Here is a 13,606-nt window from a genome sequence, read left to right on the forward strand (position 1 = left end):
ACTGGGCTGGTCTGATATCTGCAGGGTTGGCCATGCTACATTGCAGACCACATCCACGTGTGTCTCATCAGTCCCCGGCAGTGTGTCAGACAACTTAAATACTTGGAGGAGAGGTGGAGGGAGAGGCCACCGAACCTATCTGAGGACAGGAGACAAACTCAGAATGAACAGGGCTGGGGATGCAGGTCAGATGATCAAAACACAGGGATGCTGAGCAGAGAAGCTTGGAAAATGCCCACGGCTCCAAAGGAGACGTTCCAGGAGGCAGTGACCATTGCCCAGAGGAACTCTGTCAGACATACGCCTCCAGACACGCAGGATCAAGACCCTGGCCAGCCTCACAGCACCCTCCCACACACTGTGGCTAGAATTCAGTTCTTGGTCTCTTCGCTGGCATTCACAGTGGTGCTTTTCACCTGTGGACACTGGAAAGTGCCTGGAGATTGCAGCCTTGCTTCCCGCTGGCAGCCAAATAGATATAGGGTGGGCCTCACTTTTTCTGCCTAGCATGGTCTGGTTGGTACATGCTGCCTGTCCCCTGGTCCAGACACAGGCTGCTTCTCCGTTGAAGAGCATCCTGGTGGCTTGCCAGGTCTGACTCCCTTCTCGTTCCACTAAACATCAGTTTTAAGACTCCTGTGGGCTCCTCGAGGAGCCACACGAAGTCCTCTGCCTCGGGTTTGGCATTACTGGTCAACAGGTAGCCTCAGACCAGGTGTTGCTTTTGAATCCTGTTGCAACGAGTGACCTTAGCAATGTCAGAATTACCCACAGGGCTGTCGGTGTCATGCGTGTGCAGAACCAGGAGGGATCTCGCTTGAGAGGTACCGATCTACCAGCTCATGCAACTGATTTGTGTCCATTTATTCTTCGATGTAGAGAGACTGTCCAGCCTGGTCAATGTACGCAGCAGTGGGGCATTGCTGGCACGTGATGCACGTTACGGTAGTGGACAGGCAGGAGAATGAGCCCTGATGGTGTGGTTGATGCGGTTAGGTCCTGGGATGGTGTTGCTGGTGTAGATTTGTGGGCAGAGTTGGCACCGAGAGCTTTGTTGCAGGGACTGGCTCCAGGTTTAGCGTTACTGTGGTGTGACCTATACTTGCCAGTGCAAATTTGTTTAAGGTTGGTGGGTTGGCTGTAGGCGAGGACTGGCCGCCTCCCAAGGTCTGTGAGAGCTGAGGGACTGTTGTCCAGGATGGGTTGTAGATCGCTGATGATGCACTGGAGAGGTTTTAGCTGGGGGCTGTGTGTGATGGCCAGTGGTGTTCTCTTGTTTCCCTTGTTGGGCCTGTTTTGTAGCAGGTAGCTTCTGGGTACCCGTTGGCTCTGTCAATCTGTTTCTTCGCTTCCTCAGGTGGGTAATGCAGTTCTGGGAAAGCTTGAGAAAGGTCTTGTAGGTTTTTGCCTCTGCCTGAGGGACTGGAGCAAATGCAGTTGTACCTTACGAGCGTATTTTGGAATAACAACTCTAGAATGAGCTACTCTGGAATAACTTTGCTGTGTAGACATACCCATGGGTCTGGGGGAGGCAGGGGGAGGGGACATAGTGAAAAGTCCGGGGTTAGCGGAAAGAGCTGGGGGCCAGTGACTGGAGCAGTTGTGATGAACTGAGAAGTCTGCAGGGAAATGAAACTCATTTCCTGAGATGCCCCTGTGAATGCACCTTCCAGCTCTTGGAGTTCTGACCCTGGGCAAGGCCTGGGGGACTCCTGGCTCCGCTCCTGGGCGAGGAGAGATTTCCCCAGGGTTACAGCACTGCTGAGCTCTGCTGCTGATGGCTGGAGCTCCATATTAATGTAGGTCTTGGGGCTATTAGGGCTTTGCCCCAGAGTGTGGTGCAGGGCGGGGCGGGGCGGGCACCTTTCCCATTGGACAGGTGTGCAGCAATAAGCTTCTGTCTGATGCAGTCCTGGGCAGCTGAAGCAGGGGGTTGCTACGTACCTGCTCAAGCTCAGCATAGGCCAGGCGCATGAGTATCGAAATAAGGGGAGATCATGTGACAGGGAGCTCGGGGCGCCGTCTCTCCAGTGACTCCGACCAGCCCTGCTGCTCAGAGGCGGCAGCAGGGCAGAGGTTGGAAAAAGACCTTAACAGTTACTTGAGTAAAAGTTGCAGCTGCTTGGCCTTCTGGGTACTTGAGTACACTCAAGATGTGATGTTTGTGCGTGTGCATGTACTTGAGTAGTTTTTCCAGCAGGGTGCCAGTGACTTGTACTTAAGTCCCCCCCCCCCCCCCAGCCGCTGTACTTTTACTCAAGTAACTTTGGGGGTATTTTTTCCACCTCCTGCAGCAGCACCTTACCCGGACGATAGCCGAGGAGGGGAGGGGTGGCCGCAGAGGGGAAATTAGCGAGTGCTCCATATTCAGCCAGGGAGTGGCCAGGGACGGCCATACTCGCCTGAGCCATTCATTCCTTTCCGGAGCACCACACCTTGCAGCCACCCGTGGGGCGACCTGCGTCTGCAGCCCTGGCACCCTTGCTTTGGGCAGCTGGCCTGTGGAGCGGGGTCTGTGGTGGTGGATTGCCTGACGGTTCGGTTGAGACCTGTCATGGAGTGTGGGGGGGTCCCCAGGCCTGGCCCCCACCCGCAGGCAGAGGTGACTCTCACTCAGCAGGAGAACAGGAGGTGATTAGGTGACGGGGACCCAGCACAGAACAGACTTGTCAGCACAGGAACCAGAAGCCGTCAGCGCCATCCAGCCTGGGGAGAGGGGCCCAGAGGGGGTACCTGAGCCGGGCCCTGGTCCCCTTCCTCCCTCCCCAGCCAGACCAGACCAGACTGCCCCACTCACCAGCCCAGCTCCAATTCCAACCAGCCAGGCCCCTCCTCCTTCTGTCCTGTTTCCCGGGGAAGAAAGGTGCCACCTGGTTGCCTGGGTTACGAAGAGCAGGGAGGGCCTGGCCTCTGTGTGAGACATCATCACACCGAAACACCCCTCACCTGCTGCACCTAGGGAACCTGAGGCCCACACCTTGGCTTGCTACGGGGCAGTAGGAAACACAGGCAGCCCAACCAAGAGGATCCTCACCACACACACATCATCACATCGCATCCGTCTGGCCCACTGTCTTAGATGCTTCAGGCGGCATGAACGCAACCGGCGTTTCTTGACTGGTCCACCCCTGTGGTGCAGACTAGGAAGAGCCGGAGAATGGGGCTGGATCCCTGAGCGCCATGGCCATGGCCGCTGAGGGGCCTGCCCTCCCCGAACGTAACTTGTCCTTTGCTGAAACCGGTTCTCCTTTTAGCCTTCCCAACGTCCCCTGGCGAGGAGTTCCGCAGGTTGGCTGCGTTGTGTGAAGACCTACATGAGCCTCTGCCCCGCCGCCGGGCATAGAGGCTGCAGAGGGAGGCTGCCGGCCCGGGCTGCCGGCCCGGGCTGCCGTGGGACAATGGGGGCTTGGAGGGGAAGGCAGGGGGGATGCAGGGGATTAGGAGGGATGGGCGTGGTGGTGGGGAAGCCCAGGGGTGGCACCGTGGGACGCAGGGGGTTTGGAGGGGAAGGCGGTGGCGCTCGCTAAAGTCCCACTTACAACAGCGTCGTTAATAACTAACTGAAGATGCAGAGCTTTACCCGTTCGGGGGTGGTTGGTGGCGTGAGCTGGTCTGTTGTTAATCCGCAGGCAGCCTGGCTTTGAGCAGACTCCCCGCTGCACGCGGGAGGGTGACAGGGTGGAGCTGCTGCTTCGCGTGCCGATGAAAAACGGGTCCCATGCAGCTCTTGGTACCGCGCCGGGGGTCACTGACCCCTGCGTTAGCCCGTTCCTGGGGCCGGCTGCATTCCCTGTGCTCTCGGCCCACGACCGGCCTGCGTTCCACGTTTAAGGCCCCAGCGGCTGGCTACGCCGGGCTCCATTTCAATCTACTGCCCCCCGCAGACGCCTGCCCGGATGCTGCCGCCAGCTCCTGCCCATCCGGGGAAGCTCTGCGTGCGGCAGGCTCGAGCCCGGAGCTACGAGCAAGCCAGGACCTAGAGGCTGTTGGACGAGCTGCGTCCGTTCTGCAGGGCGCATCCGCCAACGATGCGGCAAGGGTCATTTCTCCCCGGTGGGGCTGGGTGTGCGCAGCGTGCTGGCTGGGATTTGTGAGCGTGATGATTCCCTCCGGCAGGAAACCCGGCCCGGGGACAGATTTTCAGAGGCTTTCTCCTCCTCTTCCCTCCCCCCGCAGGTCTGTCAGAGGTGGATCTTCAAGCAGAGGCAGAAGCTAACGCGATCAGAACTCACCAGGCTCCGCTGTCAGTCAGCTGTGCCTCTCTGAAGTCACGCCCTGCCTCCACAAAGGATGCTGAGCCTGGAAGCGGGTTGCTGCCTTTCCCAGCGCCTGCCCCCGCGCCATCCCTTATGGACCTGCCGACGGAGGGAGCAAGGCTGCAACACTACACGCGAGCCAGGCCCCGACCGAACCGCAGGAACAGGCAGCCGCCGAGGAAGCCGAACGTAAGCCCGCTTTGCGTTTCGCAGCGGCGCAGGCTGCATTTTGTCCCGGGGAAATCGCTGCGATCAGCTGTTATCCTGCCTGGAAAGATGAAGCGTTCCGAGCAGCAGCTGTTTTGTTGTTCAGCATCTGCTGGGCTCCGGCTGCTGCTGGCTTTCACCTTGGCAGAGGAGGTTTTAGCGGAGGGCGGGTGTGTGTGTGTGGTGGCGGGGGGGGGGGGTTCATGCTGCCAGTGGCTTGCTAGCATATCTCTCGAGCTCCTGCAGCAGTGTGGGAGTTGTGACACACGCAGAGGAGCTGTGGTTTGCTCCTTTGCAACGGCGCTTTGTGCCTGGGGATGTGGATGGCTCGGGAGTCCCTGGGGGGGCTGGATTTACCATGCCTGGAGCCTGTGGTACAACTGGGTGATTTGCTTCAACTTTTAGGGCCTTGCTTCCCCCCAGGGATACACTGTCTGGGTTAGGAGGCCCTTGCCCCCGGCACCAATTTGGAATTAGCCTTGTACCTGACCGGCCTATGGCTTTCTGATACTAGAATCCTGGGGCTGAAAGGGGCCTCAGAAGGTCTTTGCATCCAGCCCCCTGCCCAAAGCAGGGCCAACCCCAACGAAATCATCCCAGTCAGGACTTTGTCAAGCCAGGACTTTAAAAACCTCCAGGGATGGAGATTCCACCACCTCTCTAGGTAACGCATTCCAGCGCTCCTGGTGAAATAGTTTTTCCTAATATCCAACCTGGACCTCTCCCTCTGTAACTTGAGACCATTGCTCCCTGTTCTGCCATCTGTCACCACTGAGAACAGCCTCTCTCCATCCTTTTTAGAGCCCCCCTTCAGGAAGCTGAAGGCTGCTATTAAATCACCCCTCAGTCTTCTCTTCTGTAAACTAAACAACCCCAGATCCCTCAGTCTCTCCTCATAGGTCATGTGCTCCAGCCCCCAATCATTTTCATTGCCCTCTGCTGAACCCGCTCCAGCACATCCACATCTTTTCTGTACTGGGGGGTCCAGAACTGGACGCAATACCCCAGATGTGGCCTCACCAGTGCCAAATCGAGGGAACAACAGCTTCTCTAGATCTGCTGGAAATGCTCCTCCGGCTGCACTCCTGACTCATTTGGTTAGTTTCAGAACTGACAGGGTCTGTCCCCTTTCCGGCAATCAGTTCACGTATCGCTCGGCCGTCCGGAGGGAAGGCGGGGAACAGGTTGGCCCAGCCTAGCCTGGCTCAGGACGGGATGATTGGACAAAGCCGCGGAGGAGCCCAGCTGGGTTCCCTTTGAAGCCGTTTCTGTGATGGGCTCTGTTTTCCCTGCCGGGGAGTCTGTCTCCGTGCAGAAGGAACCCTGGGTGTGCCCAGCAGGTCCCCAGCCCTCCCAGGACCGAGCGTCAGCCCTCAAACCGGGCAGACAGGCTGCAGCTCTCCCATGCTGCTGTGGCAGGGCTCAAAGCCCCAGCCGTGCTCCAGGGAATGAGGTCCCCTTAGCACAGCCCACCTGGGCCCTTCCCACCATGGAACCGGGCTCCTGCATGTGAGTTCTGCAGTGCTGCCAGCTGGTCTGGCTGTCCAGGGTGGAGGGCCGGTGCCAGGCGCTGGGCTGGCCTCTCATGGGCACACTCCGGGGTGCATCTTGGAGCCAATCTGGCCTTGCTCCTTGTTGAACTGGAGGTGCTCAGAGCCTTCCCAGAGGAGACAAGCCAGGAGGGACCTCTCTGGCTCAGCCCTAGCCGAGCTGCCACCAGGCCCTGCAGGAGGGGAGCTGCTGCCCTGGGGCTCACCCCTGGGTAGCTCCAGAATGAGGCACCTGGGGATGCTCAGGTAATTCCCCGGCTGGGCCCGCAGGGGGCAGCCCCCCAGGTGGTGCTGCAGAGGCGTTGTCCTAGGCAGGGAAGCCTGGGGGGACTCTGACCCCCAGGGGATCCTGGGCGGAGGAAGGGAGAGCCCAGGTGCTTGGTCAAGAGCGGAGGCTTTGACGGTTATTTTATGTGACTGAGCCCAGGTAGCAGCAGTTTTGCCCAAGAAAAAGCCTTCAGGGAAGTTTTATTTGAAAAGCCCCAGAGGGGGAACTGAAGCAGGCTGCCCCTCCTGTGACCCTAGGCCGGGGGACGGCCAACCTGGTTCGACGGCCTCACTAACCAGCCAGCTCCACCAGCGGGACACTTGGGGTCAGCCCCCGGCTCGGCATAGCTGTCGCCAGAGTGGTGGTGGTGGTCTTCAGACGTCTCTGTCCCTAGTGCGGGTAGGCGGCCGGCCAGGCCGGTGGCAGGAAGAGGACGTGCATGCTGCTCCGACGGGCAGGGCCTGGGCCTGGCGGTGTCTTTGGGCCGCAGGTTTTGCAGGGAGCGAGGCCTTACCCGCCAGGGCCTGGGCGTTCGGCGACACGGTGTCTGATGGATGTGATGGGCAAGGGGGTGATGTACTGCTCTCATGAGTCATGGTGGAAGGAAAAGCTGGCACGGATTTCAGAGCCGGCAGAGAACAGGCGGCTTGTGCTTGTCAAATGCAAGCAACCAGCACTGTGCAGCCCCTGGGGCTGGCCTGGCTGCAGGCCATGCCCAGCTCTTTTCTTTCTGCCCCAGAGACGGAGGAGCAAAGGTCTAGCTTGGGGGCAAACTCTCCAAGTCCTTTCCCAGCTGCTGCCCCTTGGCTTGAGGGCAAAGTGCTTCCCTGGCTGCTCTATGCAGTAAGGGTGACACCCCTGTGACGGTGCCTGGCTCCCTTGGAGGGGGGTTGTCCCACGCAGCATTAAACCCTGGAAGTGGGGCTGCGGTGTGGTGTGAGCAGGTGGGCAAGTGCCTGTCAATGGACACCCCCTGTGGCAGCCCAGAACAGCCCCTGCTGACGCAATTCTTATCAGTGTAACTGCCCAGAGGCAGACTCGAACCTGGGACCTCTGGAGCTGAGAGCAGGAGCCTCTACATAGAATCAGAGAATCCTTGGGCTGGAAGGGACCCCAGGAGGGCATTGAGTTCAGCCCCCTGCCCAAAGCAGGATGAATCCCAGCCAGGGCGTTGTCAAGCCGAAACTTATAAACCCCCCAGGGATGGAGATTCCACCACTTCTCTAGGCAACACATTCCAGTGCTTCACCACCCGCCTGGGGTAGTAGTTTTTCCTAATATCCAACCTACTCCTCTCCCTCCATAACTTCAGACCACGGCTCCTTGTTCTGCCGTCTGACGCCACTGAGAACAGTTTCTCTCCATCCCCTTTGGAACCCCACTTCAGGAAGCTGAAGGCTGCTATTAAATAACCCCTCAGTCTTCCCTTCTGCAAACTAAACAACCCCAGATCCCTCAGCCTCTCCTCATAGGTCTTGTGCTCCAGCCCCTCAATCATTTTTGTTACCCTCCACTGGACCTGCTCCAGCACATCCACGTCCTTTCTATACTGGGGGGGCCAGAACTGGACGCACTACTCCAGATGAGGCCTCCCCAGAGCCGAGTAGAGGGGAATAATCACTTCTCTAGATCTGCTGGAAATGCTCCTCCTAATGCACCCCAACATGCTATTAGCCTTCTTGGCTACAAGGGCACCCTGTTGACTCCTATCCAGCCTCTCGTCCACTGTAATCCCTTTCTGCTGCACTGCTACTTAGCTGGTTGGTCCCCAGCCTGTAACAGTGCTTGGGATTCCTCTGTCCCAAGTGCAGGACTCTGCACTTGTCCTGGTTGAACAAGGACCGTGGGAGCGACAAGCCAGCTGGCACTCAGCTACAGCTGCAGAGGAGACTCAGACTTTCTCTGTGTAAGTGGTCTAGGTGCCACTCCACATACAGGGCATACAGGAGTGCTGCAGGGGCTCTGGTTTGAAAGCGCTCTCAATGGAGTGGCTGAGTTAACCGACCTGCAACAGGGCCGGCGGCGAGCCAGAACCCCCGAGCCGCTCGCCCCACCATGCCGGGGCCACCGGTTTCTGCAGACAGTGCCGGGAAGGAGTCCTGCTGACCCCACGCAGCTGTCAGGCCAGGGGAGGGAGGGCGGCGCGGTGGGGACAGCGCACAGAGCCGGCCAACCATTTTGTCCTATGAAATTTTAGCTTGTGCCAACTTCGCTAGCGCTTTTTAAAGCACCTTCTGCCAAAGGAGGGGTCAGAAATGAATGGCTGTAAAGGGTTAAACCCAGGGGAGGGGGAGTTTCTCTGTGTGAAACAGCCAGCAGAGTCACTGGGGAGAAAGAAATAAGTCTTTGTTCTGGGCTGGAACAGAAAGAGACAGGCAAGATGCTCGACCTTAAGCAGGAGGAATAAATCCCAGAACCGAGCAGCGCTCTGGTACGTAAGTAGAAAAGTGTTTCGACAGATGCAATCGGGTTATTTTTGTTTTGGATTCGGTGTGGGACTTCTCAGGCTAGTTGATTTTTTTCTTTTTTTCTTTTTTCCCCTGTACTCTGTAACTCCTCAGCTGAATCCCAGGGAAGTAATTCTCTGTGTTCTCACCTTGACATTTCAAGTTGCTTTAGGCTTAATTACTTCACTGGTAATTTTTCCATCGTTTGTTTTGTGAATAAATTACTTTTTTTTGAAGGCAGTGGTTTGATTTCTGTGTCCTAGAGGAGTGGCTGTGTATTTGCACGCCCAGTGTAAAGGGTCAGCTATCGGATGACAGCTCTTTGTTTCCAAGCTATCGCCTAAGGAAAGGGTGAAGCTCGGGGGCTACACCACAGGGGGAGAGCCAAGCGTGTCTTCCTGGTTTTTAAGGGGGTGCTTTTCCACTTGGTGTCGATGGTTACCCCCCAGGGACAGGGAATTGGTGACCTTGGGGAGCTTTTTTAAGCAGAACCAATAGAGGCAGGGTATTTTTAAGGCACACGAAGGGTCCGAGTGGGGATCAGCTCTGACACAAGGCCACTCTCTGGCTGAGTGGCCATACCCTTCCAGGTAACCTCTAGTTAAGAACCACTGAGCTGGGGGTTTTAGCATGCTGTTCCAGGGCCTGCTGCGAGGTCTTGGGCACAGCTCTGTGCCTCAGTTTCCCCCTCTGTGTAATGCTGTTGTCCTCCTTTGTCAGGAGCGTGGGGGTCTGCGAATGACCCATTGCCCGCCTTGGAGCTGTTGCTATTGCGCCTGGTTTATTATTATTCATCAGCATATTTCTGCGCAGTAGGAACATTGGGGAGCTCCCTCGCCCCACCCCGCCTCCCCTCCCCTCCCCTCTCTCTGGCTGCTGCAGCTGCTGCAGCCCCTGCGCCCCTCTGACTGTGGCCCTTGCTCGTAGGTGCAGCCAGCCCCGCCGGAGAATGACGAGGACCGGAGCATGACTCGCGTGGATGAAGGGCTGGAGGAATTCTTCACCAAGAAGCTGATCCCAGAGGAGCTGCTGTAAGTAAAGGGGGCGCCGTCAGAACCGCCGACGCTTCTGTGCTGCTTCCCAGGGCACGGCAGGGTGCGTGACTGGTGGTGGGTCATCTCCCTGGCCGCACAAGCCCTGCTTTCTGAACCTGTGCAGGCCTGGCTCTGTCAGGTTGTGCAAAGTGGCCCACGTGCAACCCCAATCCACGGTCCTCCGAGCATCCAGCCCTGAGCCACTGACCGCGCCCAGAATTACCAGGCCTGGTGTTCTCGTCAGGTCAGGGCCGTGCAGCTCATGAGTTCTACCTTAGAACTTGGCTGCTGTCAGGCGCAGCTCGCTGGATCCCAGAACACTGGAGAAATCGGGGTGAAGTGCTGTTAAAAAGGGCTCCCCCGCCCCCCTCCCGTCTGCTACCGGACAAAGCCACGGCTGGTTTTCCCCAGTGCCGCTGGCGGATGAACCACTCCAAAAAGGCCAACATTAGCCAGGGGACCTCCGTAGCTAAACGCACAGGGCTTGGCTTTCGCTGCAGTGAAACCAAGGGTCCGTTTATTCCCAGAGATTCACAGGCACACGCGTAAGAAAGTTAGAAATAGTTGCAAACAAAGTCACAACATGCTTTCCAGAGGCTGGACGTCCCTCGCAAAGTCTATAAAGAAGCTTGTTTCACCCCAAAATCCCCTCCAGTATTTGTGGCCAACCTTGGCTGCTGGGGTCCCTTTTTCAGGAAGCAAACGCCAAAGCCTGTTGACATCCGCAGTGAAAGATTTCAGGGTGTCCCCTTTGCCTCCTGCCCCCAGTAGATCAAAGCAAGCCTTTGATGTGTGTCTGGAAAGGGTTTCTGTCCTCCAACCTGCCCCATTTGAATCTCCTCCTGCTACTTTTAAAATTCCCTTCCGCTCTTTAGTAGATTGGTAGCTCGGGGTGGGGGGGTTCAGTTTGGTGTTCAATGTTTGCTGAGCTTGGCAGTTTGGTTGCAAAAGTTTCATTACCAATGGAGGTAAGAGAAGAGGACAACCATATGTCACAAATATTTCCAAAATGACATTAAAGACTATTAAAGCCATTTGGAATTAAAGTCGTGCACAAATCGAGAAACACGTTGAGAAATACCCTATCCAGGCCAAAAGAGCCGATTTGAATGTCCTGGTAAAACAAAGGTGATTTACAAAATTCAGTGTTCAAACTCTTCCAAACATTGCGTCGGACAAACCGGAAGGCGATTCGGCACAGGTATGCGTGAGCATCAAATGGCTGTGAAATGACACGCTCCTCTGTCATTGATTTCGTTACACAAGGACAATACTGGTCATAAATTTGACTTCAGCAACATGAAAGTCATAGGAGGAACAGGATCTAGGCCAGGACGGGAGTTTCTACAGGCATGGTTTTCCAGAAATGACTCAATTAACTGGCACGTCGACTTAGACCCAAGAACAACCAACGAGAACGCGGTCGACGATGATTGGTCGGTTGAAATTCAAGGGCGGAAGTAACCAATCAAAATCAACCACTGGTTTGGGTCACACAGAGAGACAACATAAAGACCTGTCTCGAAGGGCTTTTCACCAAATCTACTGCACACTGACGATGTTACCTCAATTGGTAATGAAATGTTTGCAACCAAGTCGCCACGCTCGGCGAACATCCCAACACCAACAGCTCAGAAGTCCAATAGTTGCATGTTTGAGAACCAGGCAATGCTCAGCCAACAAGTAAACAGCTGGATTAAAAGGCGAGAAACAAGGACAGGGATAAATGCTCCGTTTTCAGGCTGGAGAGAGGTAACTAGCGGTGTCCTGCAGGGGCCCACCCTGGGACCAGGTCTATTCAGCACCGTCGCAGACGGTCTGAAGTAAAGGGCAAGCAGCCAAGTGGCAAAATTTACAGATGATACTAAGCTACTGAAGAGTTCAATCCAAAGCAGACTGTGACAAGCTTCAAAAGGGTCTCTCAAAACTAGATTACTGGGCCACAAAAACGGCAGCCGAATTATAGTGTAGATAAATGTAAAGTCACGCAGACGGGAAAACAGAATCCCGGCTATAGGGACAAAGTGACGGGGACCAAATTAGCTGTTACCCCTCGAGATCTTGGAGTCACTGTGGAGTGCCCCCCTGAAAACAGCCACTCGATGTGCAGCGGCAGGCAAACGAAACCAACAGCCGGCCAGGAAGCACTAAACCAGAGAATCAGACCCAGCATCTTTTCTTGCCTCTGGAATACCACGTGCAGATGGGCTCGCCTCGTTTGGAAAAGCCTGTGTATCTTGGCGTTGGCAGAGGTTGGAAAGGCTGCCGCAGAGAGGTGCAACTCTGGGTCCGCGCATCCCTCTGGCAGCTGGCCCTGAGACCTGGCCCCAGTGGCGTGGGAAGGCCACAACTGCACCTTGCAGGCTTGCTGATCCAGTGGCTAGAAGGAGCAGTCAGGTCCCGGCTCTCTGTGGCCAGCGCTGCCGCAGGAGCAGCCTGTCCCTGTGTGTTACTGAACTGCAGAGGCGGGAATTAGTGAGGTGCCGGGCTGGGGATCCGGCGCCAGTCCGACCTGTCCTTGTGGGGCACCAGCCACTCCGTCCGGGCCGGGGCAGCCGGCTCAGAGGTGCTGGTGAATGCTAACCCCGCCCAGCCGTCCTGGGCCAGTCTGCGCCAGCACCCCGCAGGGTGACGGTGAAATCTGCAGTCAGTGGAGACCCTGCAGTATCACCCGGCCCTGCCCCGAGCCCCCGCCTGGCTGCGCACCCTCCGTGGGCGAGGCTGGGGTTGCAGCTGCCCCGGGAGTGCCGGCTGCTCTCCGCCGTGCCACCTGCCCAGGCGCCGGGGGCGGATTTCTAAGACAAAGAGCAGCCAAGAGGCCGGTGAGCCGGCTGCCTTTCGGAGAGGTGCCGAGAGAGGCTGCTCTCCTCTGGGCTGGCTCCCCGGCCTGCAGTTCTGGGCCGGGGCCGATTGGTGTTCGGTGCTAACTCTGGCCTCCTTTTGCTGCAGCTCAGCCCCGCAGGCGGGACCCCCTGGCTCAGCCCCCCTTGCGCCCTCGGGCCCCCGCACCTTCAAGAAGAAAATTGGGAACTTCTTTGCGTTCAGGAAGCCAAAGCCCAGCCGGGGCTGGAAGGGCGAGCGGGAGCAGGAGGGCAGGAAGTCCCTGCGGGGCGATGGGGCGAAGGCCGGGGAGCCAGGCCAGGCGCTCAGCCCGCCCGAAGAGGGGGCGCTCGCTGCGGGGCCCAGGACCAAAGCCCAGCAGAGCCCCAACACCGCACACAGGATCAGGCCCAAGTACTCCCGAGAGGGCAAGTCGCAGTCGCTCATCCTCCTGTCCGGGGAGGACGAAGAGGCCCTCGGAGTGAAGCAGGAGAAGGTACCGGCCCCTTCCCCAGCCGGGCCCCAGGAGCCTGTGCCTGGGGCCCTGCGTGGAGCGGCCAGTTGGTCCCGGGAGCTGGGCCGGCAGCTGCAGCGGTGCCCGGGGGCCACAGGCTCCATCCACTCTGGGGGTTGCACAGCCCCACGGAGGGGACTGGCTGGGGCTGCTATGACTGTTCAGGGTGGCCAGTTCTCCAGCCAGGGCCCAGCGCGGGCTGGGGTCCACGGGCCGAAGACTGGCTGCTGTGATGTGCCCGAGGGAGCGCTGGGGCAGACGGAGGCATCTCTGGAAGGGGACTGGGGCTCTGGTGCCATGGCCCCAGCCAGACTCCCCCCGGGACTAAGTGTCGCTCCATGGACCTGTCTCAGCCTGGGCAAGGCGGCTTCTTGCCCCCGCCCCCACCCCATACGTTCCTCTCCCTCCCGCTGGCCAGGTGGGGGGTCCATGGGGCAGGCCTGGCGGAAGAGGTCCGTAAGGCTGCAGTGGAGGCCCAGGGGCTCTGCAATGGGCTGGGCAAGACATGGG

General features: G+C 57.9%; 1 protein-coding gene across 1 annotated transcript in view; it reads left to right on the forward strand.

The window, feature by feature from the left end:
- Positions 1–13,606, forward strand: part of CARMIL2 (capping protein regulator and myosin 1 linker 2) — a 72,845-nt gene that overhangs the window by 51,514 nt on the left and 7,725 nt on the right. Inside the window, exons 31-33 of the mRNA XM_075009116.1 lie at positions 4,177–4,445; positions 9,656–9,759; positions 12,712–13,078. Coding sequence (XP_074865217.1) covers positions 4,177–4,445; positions 9,656–9,759; positions 12,712–13,078 — 740 coding nt within the window. The remainder of the gene's footprint in view (positions 1–4,176; positions 4,446–9,655; positions 9,760–12,711; positions 13,079–13,606) is intronic.

This window comes from Carettochelys insculpta, chromosome 14 (assembly GCF_033958435.1).
Source record: "Carettochelys insculpta isolate YL-2023 chromosome 14, ASM3395843v1, whole genome shotgun sequence".
Lineage (NCBI taxonomy): Eukaryota > Metazoa > Chordata > Testudines > Carettochelyidae > Carettochelys > Carettochelys insculpta.